The 19,804-nt window shown below is 41.1% G+C and overlaps 1 protein-coding gene across 1 annotated transcript in view; it reads right to left on the bottom strand.

The window, feature by feature from the left end:
- The window catches only part of LACC1 (laccase domain containing 1), a 249,385-nt gene that overhangs the window by 77,478 nt on the left and 152,103 nt on the right, over nucleotides 1-19,804 (bottom strand). The window contains exon 4 of the mRNA XM_044071708.1: nucleotides 15,845-16,010. Within this exon, the coding sequence (XP_043927643.1) occupies nucleotides 15,845-16,010 (166 nt within the window). The remainder of the gene's footprint in view (nucleotides 1-15,844; nucleotides 16,011-19,804) is intronic.

Raw genomic sequence — 19,804 nt, 5'->3', positions numbered from 1 at the left:
AACCACATTGCAAAGTATGTTTTCCAACTTGTTCAGCAGAATGCATTAAATCCTGTAAATCTTTATTTTCCACACAGTCAGGAATCAACATCATTTTCTGTTTAAGCAGTCCAATAATATGCTGTTGATATTTCAACGTATGAAATTGGCAGTTTAATGCTCTCATTGCCAAGGTCGCAAAAGTATAAACCTTTTTACCCCATCTATCCAGCGCCCTGGAATCTCTATCAGAAGGGGTAGGATTTTTAGCAGTAGAAGCCTTAATGCCCTTGGGCCCCTGAGAAATGGTTTCTGGATCTGCAACAGGGTTTTTGAAAAGGAACTTGCGTGACTCAGGATCCCTGTAGTATTGGTTAGGTTTACTAGGAGCTGGAGGCAGGGAATCAGGGGCAAAACTGGATTCCGAGAACCCATCATCAACAATGTCTAGTACAGGAGGTATAGCCAGAGGCCTATGCTGAGGTAGAAGCAGGAAAATTCCTAAGCCTCTTTTTTGAATCAGAAAATCCCTGGCTTTCCCAGTGGAAATGCTCCCTCAAAGCATGTAAAGTTTCCCAAAAAGAAAAGTCCTCAGAAGGGGAAGCAGAGGGAATGGAGTCCTCTGCATCGGAATCCTCATAAGTAGGTATGGACAAATCCAGGTCATTAGAAAAGTCAGAAGAAAAAAGATTCATAATCAAATTCAGCCCTAGGCCTCAGAGAGGGGGGGTTGACTACCCCTGATTAGAGAAATTAGATCTTCAGCCATTTTTATAATTTGTTTTTTAGGCATAGGGTCATGAACATGTGGCCTGGGCATCGTTTTTTTAGACATGGAACGAGATTTAGGCCTTAGTAATGAAGGCGGTGTCGATCTAATATGCAAGTCTGCAGGCCTGAATACACCCTCAGAAGCTGGTGCCTGCAGAGCAGCTCCAGACCCATCCAAGGTAGAGACATCTGCAGGTTCCATAGGAGAAGCATCTCACAGCATACTGGACTCCGAATGGGTCTCAGTAGAGGCCTGCGAATCAGAAGTAGTGGGTATCAGGGGCTGCGAAAGCGCCTCACTGAATACCGGCGAACTGGCGACTGGCTTAGGAGAAGCGTCGGCAGTTTTGGATCTCGGCGGCCTGTCTCTGTCTTTATCTTTGCGTTTTTTCAGAATTCCAGGAGGCTAACCGACGACATTTCTGGATAATTAAACTGAGAACCGAAATAATTATAGGAAAAAATGTACCGTCGACGGATAGTGCGCTGATTAAATAAAGCACAAAACCGACAGCAAGGTACATCGTGGTCAGGGCCTAGGCAAGCAATACAGTACGAATGAAAATCTTTGAGGTATTTGCTTTCCACAAGTAATGCAATTATTAACTTTTACTGACATTGGTAAGGAGCAAGAAAAAGTTTCCCCAACAGGGTACTTAGCTTTAAGTTGAAGACTTTGGTTCTGAAACTCGAAAACGAAAATTTCAGGAGTTGGCCAACTGGCATTTGCAAACTGCTTCTGCTTCAGGCACCACACAGCAAGAAAGACTGATGTAATGACGTCGGCTGCATGTTTTATACCCCTGATGACCTGACGTCATAGAAGAAGGGACAACATCCGATGCAGGACCAAAGACTTTGTTAATCCGGTCGACTGAGGGCAACCTGCCAGCAGATTACCCAAATGTAATGACTGCAACAGTGAAACATGAAGAACATCTTCTGGCTTGATATGGGGTTTGAAGGATGACCGAGCCTTTTGTATTGCCATCATTTCCTCCTGGTTAATGTGTAAGGGAGGGTGCTGGGCATCCCAAAGACATTGGATGCACCTGCCTTCTAGGTGAGCGCCCCAAACTATGTCTGAGGCGTCGGTAGTAATGGTCTGCCCGGTTGGGTGGAGGTTGAAGGAAAGACCCTTGTTCTGGGCACGGGCCCCTGCTCACCAGAGAAACTCAGCCCTTACACAGGGGATCAGAGGCAGAGAGGTCTCTAGAGGTTGAGAGTGCTGACACCAAAGGTTCTTTAGGTACCACTGAAGTTTTCTCATGTGAAGCCTGGCCAGAGGAATTAGGAGGTTGCAAGATGCCCTGTACCCCAAGGCTTGCAGGAACTTCCTCACAATGAGGTAACTTCTGGGAGCCAGCTGGGAAAAACAGAGATGCAGGAAGCTCTGCTTTTCTGGAGATAGGAAGGCCATTTGGGATGCTGTGTCCAGCAGTGCTCCCAAGAAAATGATCTTACTGGAGGGTGTTTGCCTTGATTTCTTCTAGCTGATGGTGTACCCTAGGGAGATTAGGTGGGTTTTGACAAAGAGGAGGTCCTTGAGGAGCTTTTCTTTGCAATCTGCCTGAATGAGATCCAGATAAGGGTAAATTTGTATATTTTTTCTGTCTGCAAAATGCCATGGCCGGGGGGGGTAAGCATTTGGTGAATACCCTGGGAGCAGTAGATAAGCCAAAGGGTAGCGTAGAGAACTGAAAGTGTTGTGAGCCTGCTGTGAAGTGAAGGAATATCCTGCAGGCTTCCCTTATGGGGATGTGGAGGTAGGCATCTTTTCATAGGTTCATAGATGTAGGGTAACTACCCAGGCAATTTGTCAGCATTTTGAATTTGGGGACCAGCAGGAAGGGGTTTGAAATGGATAAATCCAGGGTGGGGCGTCAAGTGCCCTCTATCCTGGGAACAAGGAATAGTCTGGAATAAAAGCCTCTGCCTGTTTGATCTGAGGGGGCAGGTTCTATTGCCCCTTGGGATAAGAGAGCTTGGACTTGTTTCAATGCCTTTGCCCACTGATTCTGAGGTAAGGGTACCTTCTTGGAATTGGGAGTTAGTAGAAGGAGAATTTGTATCCCTGAAACATTACCTTTAAGACCCATTGGTCCTTTGTTACAGAAAGCCAATTTTCTAAGCAGAGGGAGAGCCTTCCTCCTAGTATTTGGGGAGTGAAAAGAGGGCAGAGGGGGGAGAGGGAGTAATCGAGAGTTATTGCCCTAGAGGATGGCTTAGAACTCCCTGCCTTTGGAGTGGGAGTGGTCCACTGTTTGGTTCTCTGCTCTCCCTGGGATACGAGTCTGGGTGGTCTGTTCCTGCAGGGCTTACCTTGCCAGTGTCTGCCAGGTGCAGGAAAGGACCAGTGTTTTGAGGGAAAATTCCTGCTGTACCTAGGAGGTTGTACCTGAAGGAAATCTTTTACTGTTTGTATAGATTTTGCTTTGTCTTCCATCTTTTTAAAGCACATATTCTGCTTTTACCCCAAACAAGTGGTCCTTATCCAAGGGTGCAACAAGTAATTTAGATTTGACATGATCAGGGAGAGGTTGTTCCTTCAACCATGTACATCTCCTAATGACAGATCCTGACACTGCTGCCCTACTTGAGGCTTCTAGGGTGTCATAACCACAGTATAAAGAGTGCTTAGCCACTAGACAAGTAGAGTGCAGCAAATCTGCTAACTCTTTTGAATTGGCACAGTCAGGAAAGGTTGAAATTTTTTGTTTAATAGTTCCAAAGTGTGTTGTTGATATTTTAACATGTGGAACTGACAGTTGAGTGCTCTGATAGTCAAGGTTGCAGAGGTGTATACTTTTTTACCTCATCTGTCCAGAGCTCTGGAGTCCTTGTCAGAAGGAATATGATTCTTTGCAGAACTAGCCCTAGCGCTTTTAGGTCCCGATGTGATGACCTCTGGGTCTGCAGCAGGACTTCTGTATAGGTATTTGTCAGAATCTGGTACTCTGCAATACCGGTCAGGTTTTCTGGGAGCAGGTGGGAGGGTGCCAGGAGTTAAGCTGGATTCATGGAAAACATTATCAAACACCTCTAAGATTAGAGGGATGGCCAAGGGTCTGTGCTGGGGCAGCTCTAGAAACTCTCTTAGTCTTTTCTTAGACTGAGGGAAGTCCAGGGATTCCCAGTGGAAATGTTCCCTGAGGGTGTGAAGGGTTTCCCCAAAGGAAGAATCTTCTGGTGGGGAGGCAGAATGAATGGATTCCTCTGCATCGGAATACTCATAAGCAGTCAGAGGTAGCTGTTCCTCTTCAAAATCTGAATAAACAGACTCCTCAGAATCCTCCTGTTCTGTCAGTATTTCAGGAGAAATGTCTCTTTTCTTTTTAGAAGTTGTGGCCTGACTATCCCTGATAAGGGTGATAAGATCCTACGCCATTTTAAGCATTTCAGTTTGGGGTGGTGGAACAGGAGTAAAATGGTGGCTGGGGGTAGTTTTCTTAGGAGTGGCCTTGCCCCTAGGCCTAAGAGTATCCATCAGTCTGAGAGAATTGGTAGACGTTTTTTGTCCAGATTCGGTACTGCAAAAGACCTCCTCAGAAGCCAGTGCCTGCGTCGCAGCTCTGGACCTAACCGAGGCAGAGATAACCAAAGGTTTGGAAGACGAAGAAGATTTCGGTGGCATACTGGACTCAGAAAAGGTCTCAGTAGAGGCCTGCGAAGATATCGAATCGGCATCAGGGGATGCAAAGGCACCTCACTGAATTCCAGACAGCTGACTGCCTGCTTAGCGATAAAGTCGTCAGAAGCCTTAGCCTTGTGTGGTCTGTTTTTATCTTTATCCTTAAGTTTTTTCTGAAACTCTACAGATTGTTGGCTGACCAACGCCATTTCAGCTACAATAAGAGCTCTATGATGAATGGTTCTCGCATTAAAGAGGGCAGAGAACCGGCAACAGGGGATGTCGTGGTCTGGGCCTAAACAAGTGACACAGTATGAATGGAAGTCTCAGTGTGGTATTTGCTTTCCACAGACAAGACAATTTTTTTACTTTTTCGGACATCTGTTAGTGCAAGAAAAAAGAATCCCCAACGGGGTACTTAGCTTTAGACGTTTTCAGCTGTAATTCAAACTCTGGTAGTGACCGACCGGCACACTTGTGAACTGCTTCTGCTACGGGCTGTACGGCAAGAAAGACTGATGTAATGGCGTCGGCTGTCTTCTTTTATACCACTGACGTCCTGACATCAGATAGCAAGCGCCAGCAGCCGATGCAGAAAAACACCGACGACGCTGGTATTTGGGCCGGCCGAGGGCTACCACAGCAGGGATAACCCACAGGTGATGACTGCAACAGTGAAACACGGGCACATTTATAAGGCACAAAACACATTATTAATTAAGCGAGTAGCATAAAATGTATTATTAATCAAAAGAAAAACACTAAATGCATTACTAAACAAAATGTTCGAAACTATGATATTTGATAGAACTAGCAGAACTATTCATATCGGGCTCAGAATTACCTTTGGTTTGCATAGCGAGCATGTTTAAAGTACAACAGGCACAAGAAAAGTTTAATGAGCATGACAAGAGATTAAAAGAGCATAACGAGTACAATTCTTCTTCTTCTTTCGGCTTTTCCCGGTTAGGGGTCATGGCAGTGGATCACCTGTTCGCTCATGATTGGCAGTGGAGTTTTTACGGTGTTGAGTTGCCAGCCCTGTGCCCAACCTTCCACAGAAGGCACAAGCATAACGAGTACAATAAAAGGGCAAAATTAAGCTTGAAGAGCAAGGCAACTGCATGTTTTTTAGTAAAAGACTGTGTTTGGACACAAACTACTATTTCGCATTGACCAAAGCCATTCAAAGCATAACTAGAGTTGTTAGAATTATCTCAGTGTGCGCAAAGTGTTTGCAAAGTGTGTGCTTTATTACGGTGTAATTATTTCAGAGAGTTTGTGTAGTGCAAAGTGCAGTCAAAGTACAGCCATTTCAAAAAATTTCTTGTGGTGTGTGCATTTATTCGCAGAGTGTCACCATTTCAGTGCTTACTACACTGTGCAGAGCTATTTTGCAAAGTACAGCCATTTTGAAAGGTTCTTGTGCTGTGTACAGTTTATTTACAAAGTACAGTCACTTCAAAGTACTTCTTATACTGATAAGGAGTGGTTTTGCAAATTACTGTGATAAGTGTTCTTGTGCTATGGAGACTTGTTTGGCAAAGTGCAGTTATTTCAAAGAGTTTGTTGTGCTATTGGGCATAATTATAGGTACTGGCATAAAGTTCTGGCATATGTATTTACGTGTGTGTGTTCATACATAATTTCAAGCAACTTCACTACTGTGTGTTGATACGACAGAGGCATTTTGCAGACCTAGTCCACTTGTGTTTGATCATAACATAGCAAAGAATTGGAGAGTATTTGAGCAGGAGTACAATATTTTCATACAAGTAGCTTTTTCTCACAAAGATGCATGTACAAGGACATTCATTTGCTTAACTTAGCTGGGTCAGAAGCTATTGAAAGAGTGCATGCACCAGTATGTAGTATATGCAGGAGAGGGGGAAGACCACCATATTATGGTACCGGCTGAATTACAGGAGGACCCAGAGTGCTTAAAATCTAAATTTAGAGAAACGTGCAACCCCCAGACAAATGTTACATTAGAGAGGCACTTATTTTATACAACAGACCAAAAGCTAGGTGAAACTTTTGCAGCTTTTGTCACTGACTTGAGAAATAAAAAGCTAAAGCAGATTTGGGGACTTGAAAGAGGAGTTAATAAAGGACAGGCTTGTGTGTGGTGTTAACAGTGCTGCAGTGAGAACAATTTTGCATCGTGATAGTGATTTAACATTCAACAAAGATAGAGATTTGTCAAATCCATGAGTTCACAGAAAGGCACACAAATATGCTTACAAGTGATAAGACCATGGTTTCAACAGCTTCTAGAGCAAATGTAGACAACATGCAACATATGGCAAGCAGAAACAGGCCTAAGCACATGGCAGGTGCAGCTCCTGTGGGGTTTCCTGGAAGATCCCATAGCTTTCTAGTAAGTTCCAAGACTAGCTCAGTAAAAAAAGCATGCTCAGTGCAGTGTAAGGGCGAGTCAGCAAAACCCAACTCAAGTCTTATTGTTCACTGTTGTAACTGTGGTGCCAATCATGAGTCTAAAAGAGAGAAGTGCTTAGCATTTGGTCAGCAGTGCCACAAGTGTAAAAAATGGAATAATTTTCAAAAGTTTTGTAAATCAAGCAAGCCTCATTCAGATATTAAGAAAGGTCACTCAAAAAAGCAAGTTGATCATGCAGAGAGCTGCAACCCTACTTTCTATGTAGATGGTGTATCAGTGGTTGGTGACAAGGTTAATGCAGTAGATTTGTTGGCAAAGAATAAGTATTTTGTACTGTTCTGCTCAATGGTAAACCCACAGACCTCAATGTAGACACTGGTTCATAGTGAAATGTAATGTCAGCAGAAACATTTGCTAAAGTAAGGGCTGGTGAGCAACTTAATTTGGTCAATTGTGCAAAGCTTGTTGCTTATGGAGGTGAAGAGATTCAAACCGAAGGCTCAGTAGTGCTTTCATGCTACTCGGCTGGGAACAGTTACAGCTTGCAATTTTATGTAGTCCGAAGACCTGTGCAGCCATTATTAGGTGTCAGAGAGAGTTTGAGAATTAAACTGGTTTCTTTTACCAAAGAAGCTCATCATGCAAGCACATGTCCCAGTTCCAACTTTACTGACGCTATTTTCTTAGAGTATGCTGATGTGTTCCACGACAAGCTAGGCAAGCTTCCAGTTGTGTGCTCCGTGAAAGTAGACACAGAGGTCAGTCCAGTGATTAGACCAGCAAGAAGAGTTCCAATAGCTATGCAGGACAAAGTCAAGGTGCAGTTAGACAAAATGGTGCAGCAAGGCGTGACTTGTCCAGTCACAGAACCAACTGAGTGGGTGTCTTCCATCTTCCATGGTAACTGCTTATAAGAAAAATTCACATGAAATCAGAATATGCATTGACCCAAGAGAATTGAACAAGGCATTAAAAAGACCTCATCATCCTATGCGTACAGTTGAGGAGATTGCTACCCTCATGCCAAATGCCACTGTTTTTTTGGTCTTAGATGCCAAAGAGTTCATTTTGGCAAGTAACACTTGATCGCAAATCTTCACTACTGATTACTTTCAATATACCATTTAGTAGATACAGACTCCTCAGGATGCCTTTTGGAATAAATTTTGCCAGTAAAGTCTTTCAGCGGGCAATGGAGCAAATCTTTTCAGGCTACCCATATGCTAGAATAGTTGATTTACTAGTTGGAAGTAATGGTGAAGCAGAGCATGACAGAAACCTCAGGAAAGTTCTGGACTGAGTGCGTGAAGTGAATTTAATGCTCAATCCTCTAAAATGCAAGTTCAGATTACCAGAAGTTAACTTATGTAGACCACTGGTTTACCAGTACAGGCTTATGACTAGAGCCTTCTAAACAAGCAGCCATTCTTGACATACCAGCTCCAGACAATGTCCAAGCCCTACAGTGTTTTCTTGGTATGGTTAATTAACTGGGCAAATTTATCCCTGACTTTACTGAGTTATCAGCGCCTTTAAGACAGTTGATACACAGAAATGTTGCATGGTCATAGTTAGAACACCAAAGAGCATTTGATAACCTCAAAGAGCAAACTGTCAACCTGTCTACAGGTACTATAATGTCCACAAACCAGTAGTTCTTTCCTGTGATGTTTCAAAGTTCGGTCTTGGTGTAGTTATTCTTCAACAGGGCAGACCTGCTGCCTATGCATCAAGAACTCTTACTCAAACCGAGATGCAGTATGCTCAAATTGAGAAGGAACATTTGGCAATTGTGTTCGCATGTTCAAAGTTTCATGATTATATTTTATGGCCGAGCTATCCAGATAGAAACTGACCATCAACCTCTAGTCACTATTTTAAAGAAACCTATGCAATCAGCTCCAGCAAGACTACAAAGAATGATGCTCAAATTGCAAAAGTACATAATTTCAAAATAGTCTATACAAAAAGTAAACTTCTTTATCTGGCTGATACCTTACCAGATTGCTCAGATGTACCACGGAACTGCTTGATGCAGAGAATTTTGACTTTCATGTCATGGAAGTGCATCATTTTTCTACCATGAGACTTGATGAGCTGAGAGCTCATACAAAGACTGATCCAGTTTTGCAAAAGCTCAACCACTTCATCAATGTTGGATGGCCGTCAAAGCAATCCTGTGTACCACCAGAAGTGCAACCTTACTTTCCATACAGACATGAGATTCTGATGTAAGATGGTTATTTTCAAAGGTCCAAACGTTATTGTTCCTACTTCCTTACAACATGAATATGTTCAGATTTTGCATCGTGGCCACCCAAGTTCTAAGTCTACCAAAAGAAGGGCAAGAGGACTAGTATTGCGGCCTTCTCCATTGAAAGACATTGATACAGTGCTTTCTTCTTGTTCAGTGTGCAACAGTAGTAAGCTGCATTTGCAAAAAGAGCCACTTCAGCTAAGCCCAATTCCTGAACTACCTTCGTCAACAGTAAACACTGACATAATTGAGTGGAACAATCAACATTACTTAGTGTTGATAGACTCTTATTCAAGCTGGTTTGAGATCGATTTGCTACCTAACCTAACACCCAGTGCTATTATTACTAAGATGAAATGTCATTTCTCAGTCCATGGCAGTCCACACAAAGTTATTTCTGACAATGGTTCTCAGTTTACCAGTCAATTGTTTCAGAGGTTTGCAAAAGATTGGGACTTTATCCATGTTGCTAGTAGTCCTGGATACCCAGAGTCAAACAGCCTTGCTGAACGTACAGTACAGAGTGCAAATCAGTTAGAGAGGTCAAAGTGTGACAATACCGATATCTTCTTGAATTTACTCAATCTCAGAAATATACCCTGTGACAACCTACTTAGCTCACCTGCTCAGAGACTTCTATCTACGCAAACCAGAACTACCTTTAGTTTGTTGGTGCCTAATGCTAAAGGCAATAGAGCAATCAATGGCCAACTTTTTAAGGGGGTCTACTTTAGCCGCTCGAAAGCCGAAAACCCCAAATACAAATAGCGCGACACGTAAACAATGAACCGCGAATACGGCGAACAAACAAAACTGCGAAAGTGGAAATATCGAATTTGCATAGCTGGTCCGTCTGCGGTATAGCTCTGTAAGGTAAGTGTGCGATAGTTACGGACCTTAGGGTTAGGGAGGAGTTAAGGTAAGTGCATAGGCAGGTAGTGTATGTAAGGTTTTGTGTAGGCAATGTATGTAAGGTTTAGTGTAGGGTTTTGTTAAGTGTTATGTGTGTGGAATATTTAGTTTGTTTGGGTATAGCTCCATGGGGGAAGTGTGCGGTAGCTACGGACCTTAGGTTTAGAGAGGGATTAAGGATAGTGCATAGATATTTGTGTATGTGGGGTTTAGTGTAGGGTTAGTAGTAGGGTTTTGGTGCTTTAATTTAGGGTTAGAAGTAGGGTTTTGGTTAGTGTATGTATGCGTTGTTTTATTGTGTTTGGGTTGGTAGTGTGTTGCGGGTGGTGGGTTGGCCGCCTATGACAGTTCGAGGTTTGAAATTTTGCGGTTTAGTACGTTCGACGTATTCGTGGTTCGCTCTTTGTGTGTCACGTTATTTGTATTCGGGGTTTTCAGATTTCGAGAGGATATAGTAGACTCCTTTTTAAAAAGCATTTTTCTCAGAAGTCCAGCTATGACAAAAGTAGCAGATTTCCTTGTCAGTTAAAAGGAGAGGCAGTGAAGATGCAAATGGTGAAAGGCTTCGATCGAATTGGTCAAGTGAGAGGTATATGTACGGAGTCGAGATCCTACTTAGTGGAATCTGAGTGTATAGAGTACAGGAGAAACCAAAGACATTTTCTTCCTGTATCAGAAACTATATCGCAGCATCGTACCTGTGATACAGACTCTAGATCTCAGAGCAACCCAGACAATGTTCATACCAAAGAACATGTCACAGTATCCATTCCTGTTCCTGATGATGTCCCAGTTGTCCCCAAAGTTGAACATTCCTTGAAGATGGTCGCCATTGCTATATCCAATTCTTTATTTATTTTATTTTATTTTACATTTGTTGACCGGGCTAGTCTAGCTGGACATATATCCGTTTACAGTAGAGGCCCGGGGAGAAAAGCTCCAGTATGGACAAAATAACAGAGATTAATAACAATTTTCTTAGTAGATTTATACAAGGTACAAGAGAGGATATCTATCACATTTAAAAAAAAAATAAGTTCAAGTTAACAACAAAAAGCAAGATCTACATAGTAAAGTTATTAAGAGATCTAGGAATCCCTTAGTATTCACCTCTCAAATCCAGAAAGCTTCAGGTAGGGCCAGTATGGGGACAGGAATAAAAAATAATAAGGTGTGTTGAGCCATACTTTTAATGGTGTGCTTTGATTTGTCTTTTGAAGAGAGAGGTGGACTGAAGATTCTGACTTTTATATTACATGATCAGATTGTATTACTAGACCTAGTGTAAAATACACAGCAACCTGGACATGATTGTTTTATGTGTGTTTAATTTTGTATGATTGCATGTTGAATAATTAGTTCTGTATAACTGCATTTCAAAAGATCATTTCTGTAAATTGCATGCCATTAAACACTGTCATTTCGTATATGAGCCCTTTCTTATTTGCAATGGTGATGGGCAGGTTGACAGACGAGATCAGACAGGAGTCCCCGTGGACTATGATGTTTGCAGATGACATTGTGATCTGTAGTGAGAGTAGGGAACAGGGGGAGGAGACCCTGGAGAGGTGGAGATATGCTCTAGAGAGAAGAGGAATGAAGGTCAGCAGGACTAAGACAGAATATATGTCTGTGAATGAGAGAGAGGACAGAGGAATGGTGAGGATGCAGGGAGTAGAGGTGGCAAAGGTGAATGAATTTAAGTACTTGGGATCAACAGTTCAGAGTAATGGTGAGTGTGGAAGAGAGGTGAAGAAGAGAGTACATGCAGGGTGGAGTGGGTGGAGAAGAGTGTCAGGAGTGATTTGTGACAGACGAGTACCAGTAAGAGTGAAATGGAAGGTCTACAAGAAGGTAGTGAGACCAGCTATGTTACATGGGTTGGAGACGGTGGCATTGACAAAAAGGCAGGAGTCACAGCTTGACGTGGCAGAGCTGAAGATGTTAAGATTTGCACTGGGTGTGAGGAGGATGGACAGGATTAGGAATAAGTATATTAGATGGTCAACCCAGGTTGGAAGGTTTGGAGAAAGCCAGACAGGCAAGATTACGTTGGTTTGGACATGTGCTGAGGAGGGATGCAGAGTATATTGGGAAAAAGATGCTAAGGATGAAGCTGCCAGGTAACAGGAAAAGAGGAAGGCCTAAGATAAGGTTTATGGATGTGGTGAGAGAGGACATGCAGGTGGTTGGTGTGACAGAGCAAGATGCAGAGGACAGGAAGAAATGGAAACAGTTGATCTGCTGTGGCGACCCCTAATGGGAGCAGCCGAAAGAAGGAGGAGGAGGATGTGGATCAGTGTGTGTGTATGTACCTTTAAGAAGCATTTCCAGATGTAACACGTAGAAATAAATAGTGAGCACGTGCAGGCAGCAGTGTCATTTTGAGAGAACAGCCAGAGTGTTAACATGTATGAGTGCAGTAGTCAGTCTGTTTATAGGTTTATTTAAGTTTAAGTTAGAAAGCCTCATTTCTGGTGTGTTTGTGTGTTATAAAGCTGCTTGAACTGAACCCAAGAATGCTCTGTTTTATCCTGACCAGACGAGTGACACTACTCTCCTCTTGGCTTTTACTAGAAAGGGGAACAAATTAGTTGGTTCAGTCAATACATACAAAGTCATGAAACAGACTCTCCCATGTAACTAAGAAGATGCACAGAGTCACAGTTAGACGCAGCCATCTATACCGGTTACCCACTGTGACACCCCACCACTGGCCCACAGTAATCAAAGAGCCTCAATCCTCACCACTGGCAACAGTGGGACACGTACACACTGGGAGGATGACAAGTACACACACAGTAAGGTGCAATTTCCCTTAAGAGCACACAAAGACCACAGTCTGTCTGGGGCTGGTTTCTCCCTATTTCTCCAGATCCCCAATAAGACTCCCCACTGGCACAGCTACAGAGTTGAGATCCCAGCTGAGTGGCCAAGCTAAGACCTACAGGACCCTCTCTGTCCAACCAATGCATCCTGTCTCTGCCCAAGTAGCTGACACACATACACACACACACACACACACACACACACACACACACACACACACACACACTTTGAGACTGGATTTATACACACACACTCACTCAACACTCACAGCTGGGAAAGGCTGGCACAGGTTTACTAGATATCCGCCCTTTTGCCCAGACTATAAGGTAGTTACTACTGCCACCAGCCAACTCTATCTGCTACTTTAATGCCCTTAACAAAGGGTGTCCAATCTTACTGTGTAATGTTACTATAAATCTAAATGGCAGTTTGAGCAAGAGCAAAGCTATTAGGAGTGACCCACAGTGTCGCTAAATAAATAGGCAAGTGCTCTCAGAACATAAATATGTCTCTACACAAATCAGCCACAATGAAAGGTTTAAATATATTTAATAATAAAAGAACAAGAAAATACTCAGTAAATAATCACAGTTATATCACAGTTCAAAACCACAGGAAATACTTAAAAAACATTGCTGGACAGTCTCAAATAAACATCTAAGCTATACTTCACTGTATTTCTGTCTGTAACCAGGAGAAATTACTGTACCCTAGTTAACTTACTTACAGAGCCAGGCAAGACAGATGTGGAGAATGGGTCTTCCAGGTGATGCTGTCAGGTCAAAGACAAAATAAAAAATGCCCTATCTCTCTAAGAGTGTTTTTAAATTAACATCTGAAATATTGCTGCTGGGATACTTGCAGCATGACATCACTTTTTGTCATCTGACTATCCCAGGTGAAAACCCCCACTTGCAGCAGGCAGCATTGAGCATCTCACTGTGAAAATACATAAACAAGGACTTCTCTTAGATCTAAGGCAAATGGTGGGAGTCGGAAAATAATTTACATTCCTCCACATTTAAAGACGATGCAAAAAACTTCCTAGTTCTAGACATTATGTCTCCTTTTGCACTGAAACCATCTTTTATGGCGCAATTATAAAATAATTTAATTTCAAGTATTTTTCTGAAGTTCTGTAAGTTAATCTTCTATGTGTCAGCTCCCACTGTTAAAATATATACATTTACACAGTTACAATAGTTTATATACATTTCTGTTCTTTTCTAGTAGGGTACACTGTAGATACATCTTTAAGCGGAGTACTTTACAACATATCTCTTCAGCACACGTCTGTACAAACCATCTTATATGACAAAGTTCTAATATTTGTAACACAAGCATATGAATCATGCTGTTATTCACAAATGACACAACCATTTACAAAATTCCAGACAGCTGGGCTGACAGCATCTCCCTCTGTCACTGTTCTATATAAACCATATTAATATTCACAAATGACATATAATTACAAAATTCCAAACAGCTAGGCTGACCATATTTCCTTTTGTGACACCCACAAATACGCAACACATAACAGCACACTCAGAGAAACTGTGCTAAACCCTGATTATCATACTCTCACATTTCTGCTTGAATAAATTAAAACAGTCTTATCAATCCTGAAGGAAGATGGCTGTTTAACATCTACCTGCTTGCCTTACATCTGCTCTAACATCACTTAAAGTTTTAAACATTAATTACTTTTAAACTTAATACACCTTGTAGATCACTATTTCAATTGTTTTACAGAATCACCCATTTCAAAGTGCTCTAGCCTAACGGCCATTAAGGAATACTGATTTCCATATATCTGGTTCAAATACTTTTCATCCCATCCAAATGTCTTTTTTTTTTTTTTTTTTACATTGCTCAAATGCTCTGGTATTTTATTCCATATCTTCATTCTTTGCAGAGGGAAACATATTTTGCTATTTTTCTTTCTCTTGTTTTTAAATATTTCCTCATATGGCAAGTTACAGTTAGTCTGCATTAAGCACTTCATGTTTTAGACTTCTTCCATCTACTCTGACTGCAAAGTAACCGGAGTTTTTACTGGCAAGGGGACCGGTTAGCTGGTTGAGTCCGGACATAAAAAGTCATGAAGCAGAAAAGCAAGCATACAGATTTACATTCTGTCCAGCAGAGGGGGTAAAAGACTAAGCTAACAAGAGAAGTATGCAATGAAATGTTTTTTTCCTGCTTGAAACCATACATTTCCTGCCCTGATGTAACCTGCTGCAGAACATTTTCAATAAAAGCATTTCACATGAAAGGGAATATAGAAAATTTTAGAAAATTCTACGTTGTGTGAAGAATGCTGACAATACAACACATGTTTTGTGAAGGTATGATAAAAACTGAACAGATAATACATTTCAAAATAACTGCATTATTAGGTAGCACAAATTCATTTGCTTGCCCGACACCACCATATATACATATATATACGTTTCAACCTGGAGACATTGAAAACAAAGGCCCTTGAAGAGTAGGCACATCCAGCTAAAAATCTGGATATCTAATTAGCATAAAATCTGAAAATCAAATAGTATACAACCCTTCCCACTTTCAGGAGGAACACTAGGGGTACTACTCGGAAACATGTTTAAAAAAGAGAGACAAAAAGATGGAAAAATATTAGGAAATTATGAAACAGTGAAAAATCTGTAGACTTTAATGAACTGTACTGCAAAATTCTTCCATACAAGGTTATTTATTTTTGCTTTAGAAAAAGGGAGATGTGAGGTGTATCCTCTTTCTTTAAATTATTGTTGTTACTGTATGATGGTTATGTAATGTAGTTTTCTGTGTACTAGACAGCTTCAAAAATCATACACGATGAGAAGAATTCAGAAAATTGTGTGCAGGGTTAAATCGGGCCTGAAAATACGAACATTCATCCAAAACAGAGATGGTTGAGAGGCAATAGCCTGCACTTTACTAAACACAAGAGATCTTGCTGTGCCATGACAGGGTATCCATGGTTTGATTAAGAAATGTATGCACATTCATTTTTTCTTTGACAGGCTACTAAAAAGCTAATCAAAAACCCACTGTTTACCTGCATGAGCAGCACCACATGCCTTCATAACAGGATCAGCAAAGAGAATGGGCATACAGTCTGCTCCTGGGGCCGCTATGGTAACACCCTTCTGTTTTGTCACAATCCCATCATAGTTCTGTGGTGGAGCCTTTCCTATGACCCACACATTGCTCCCATGATCTACCTGTGAGCAAAAATAAGAAAAATAATGCCTTTAGTATACATTACATTTTACTGAATTTGACTCTAACATAATAAAGCACCAGAACTGCAAATACCCAACAGATTATTACTGGCAGCAAAAATCTGCCAGCTAAAACTTGATAGCTGGCAATCCATCTGTTGTGGTTATAGCAACTGAAACCGGAAATAATTTCAAACCTCACTACAACTGCTGACTCACTACGTGTTACAGTCATTTAATATACCTTTGTTGAAATCAGTACGCCCAGACTAAAAAAAGGATGACTCAGGTGATATTATTATTTAACTAATAGCTTAATGATGTACAGGGATCATGTATATTTATGTGACAAGCACAAAATTTACTGCACAAAATCAAACCTCTATAAGGCTAGGACTAAAAGACTTAATGGTAAAGGCCAGACCTCCTACCTTGGAGAGGTCGAGTCATAAATAAGAAGGCAATTGGACAAGTATTCTTATGATTGAAAACAAGATAGCCTGATATTTGCCAGAACTCGGCAAAATAAACTGTGGTTTAATAAATTTTAGCCCTGCAAAACAAAGGAGAAAATGGATGAACTGCTTCTAGTGATGGATTTGTTCCTTAAAACTATATAACATACACAAAATGCTGCAACCTCCAAGTTGTTACAAGGGATTATGTGGTGACTGTGAGTAATGGAGAATGCACCACCTGGGTAATTTTGGTTTGCTGATTTTCAGTCAATGGAATTAAGCAAACTAGATATTCAGTGTAATATGATTATGCCTCATTCAATACACCTATCAATAAGTGAATGCCCAAGCACAGGCTTGAGGTAAGACATTTACCCAACCACTGCAGAGGTGTATAACAAACAAGGGAGCATGCTCAACACTGTGCACCTACCTGTCATCTTTGTATACTGCAAGGAGGAAAAGGCTGCCTGAAGGTAAAGATAAGGCCCTTTACAGTGCAAAGCTGGACACTACTTACACTGTCACACCCAAAACAACTGGACCCAAATAGCTGTTGTTGGACAGGTAAGGACCTCATCTATGTCTCTCCTCTCTGGAAGTGGGTGAGTGGACAGAGAGTTTAACTTTCACATAAGATAGTGACACAAACATATAAATTTGGGGGAACAAGAAAAATACAACAGGTGAGTGGTTAGTAGCCAGTAACTTGTACCCCAAACAACTATGACTGTACGGTCTGTTTATATTCAGAGGGTCTAATATTCATGCAGACCACTGTTTCTATGAATGCAGACATGCTATTCACATAAATGTGACACTGTGCTGTATTTTCTATATTACTTTGTAGCTGGTTCCCACCGATTCAGATACATTTACTTCCTGTTAACAGGTATTTTTAAGAACACTGACTTTCTTTTTCATTTTGAGAACAGTATATAAATTCAGAATCTGAATTGTCAAGAGTACTGCAAAAATATAAAATTGTATGGAATTTGAGATTTTAGACCAGAACACTCATTAACCAGATAATGCTTTATTGGAATAGGCACGGTTGTGGTGAATGCACTCACACAGATGTACTCTCGTGACAGTGACTCACTTCTGGAGAGTGCAGAACTCTCTGCCTGATGTAGTTATTAATACAGCCCCTCTGATCATAAATAGATAATTGAACCAAGAACTGCTAGATGAAGATTTTTGCTGGTGACTGGCACAGACAAAGTGTTGTTGTCATGTTCCCTCAGCATAGTCTGAAGCATTCTTTACTGTTGACTTTTGTCATACTTCAATAGGAGGGGCTACTGTGTCTTTCATTTAAGGTTCAAATGTAATTTTTCTATTCTACATCACTCTAAATGCAATGAAGAACGTAGGATGCAGCGATCTTAGTTATTGTTATCTCAAGGACTCGCTGCAAGGTAGAAAAAGGGCAGTGTGGATTTTAACAGTGCTGTGTCTTTTCTCACCCAGATATTACCAGTTTTTATCATTTCTCTTAGGAGTGTATATCACCTTTTCAGAGCAGCATAAGGTCTGTAATTTTTCATGTATGGTTCTTACAGTACAAAAGAGAGAAAAGTATACATAGGATCATGTAACTTTAAATTGTTTGTTTTCCCATTTTTTTTTTTTTTTGCCAGAAGGGAGCACAGCAGTCTACTTCTGGAAATGCTGGACAGGGTGTTCTGTTTCACTTAGACCTCATTTGTTTATCATGGCACTGCTTATGAGTTCTTCAGCTTTCATTTAGAAGTGAATAGTAAAGCTCTATTTTCTGTGGATCCAGCCAATAACATCTTTGGTTTACAGGGTGTCCAGTTCAGTCCTACAATGAAAAATATTTTCCTTCTGTAAGAATTCATTTTTACAGTGGGTGCACTTTTTGAACAACCTTTGTTGTGTGATAGAAAGAAATGTGTCCTTTAGTATAGTGTTTCAGTAATTTTCACATTTCAGAGAATTTCAGAAATACTAGGCTGATACTTAGCCCTTCACAAGGATATATTTTCCTGTTGAACCTGCTGAAATGTCAGGCTACAATGGCATCTACCATTTTTTCATATTAATCATTGCATTTACTAGACTTCTAGACCGATCTGACCGATGATTAAAGTCATGCATACTACAGTTGTTCGGTATCATGTATACTTTCATGTGGCTAAGACTAGCCTGCTCAAGAAAGACCTGCAGCTGCTTGTGTCATTTGCAACAGGCAGGGAAGACAATCGTTCAGAAAGCAGTTCTCTTTTCATGTGACTTTCAGATTGCATAGTATTCTGTCATAAGCTGGTTAAGAGACCCTTGATAGTGGATTTCACCAGAGCTGTCTCGGTTTCTGGTAGATAATTCTGCCTCTGTCTAGATGACATCTTTACCATTTTACTTAGCTTTTAGTATTAAGCGTTACTGTGTTATTATGAGCTGTATGTGATGTCACTGGTATTGATGCCTTTGCCAGAATCTTGATGCAGAGTCCAATGTCTTGAATTGTAGTATTATGAGTGAAATATGTCCATCTTTTTGGTGCTCACTCCTGGTGTAATGTATGTCAGGCTTTTTGTGGGCCAAGTATTTCATACCACAGCTAGACACTCACAGCAAGAGGTTCTCTGGTTCGATCCTCAGCTGGGGGACCTTCTGTGTGGAGTCTGCATGTCCTCCCTGTGGTCACGTGGGTTTCCTCCGGGTGCTCCGGTTTCCTTCCACATCCAAAAGACATGATGTAGGTGGCTTTGACACTCTAACTTGGCCTTAGGTGTGTGCGTGTGTGTGTGTGTGTGTGTGTGTGTGCGTGTGTGTGTGTGTGTGTGTGTTATGTGGAAGGCTGGGTGCCGGGCTGGTAACTCGACACCATAAAATTCCACTGCCAATCATGAGCGGACAGACAGTTTATACTGACATTTGCTATAATTTTGTTAACTGGATAAACCCACTGGATACAAATGTCCCTTTTCAGAGATGACCCTGGAGCACCTCCTGTTTTACTGACTTGCTGACAGTCGTACAGTAAGTAAACTGTGGTGGAAGTAATTGGTAATCAAATTGTGTACCTTTCACTATAAGAATCATTGTTAATAGCTCACAGCTTTAATTATCTGCACTAACTGCCACAAAACTTTAGTATTTGTAAAATGGCAAGTCTTCATTACTAACTGATCTGCACTTAGAATCCATTTTAATTTTACTTATTATATACAGGAGCACTACAATTAAAATGGAATGTCAGGAAATTATTCTTAACAATTCCAGGAGTAATTCTCAGAATTTCAGCTCATACAAATGTAATTTAAATGCACTGTAAATCAGTGTTCCTGATCAAATGTGCATTAGAAG

This window comes from Protopterus annectens, chromosome 5.part0 (assembly GCF_019279795.1).
Source record: "Protopterus annectens isolate FY-2018-M chromosome 5.part0, PAN1.0, whole genome shotgun sequence".
Classification (NCBI taxonomy): Eukaryota; Metazoa; Chordata; order Ceratodontiformes; family Protopteridae; genus Protopterus; species Protopterus annectens.
Note: the sequence above shows the minus strand (reverse complement) of the source record. Positions and strands in the feature narration are given on the sequence as shown.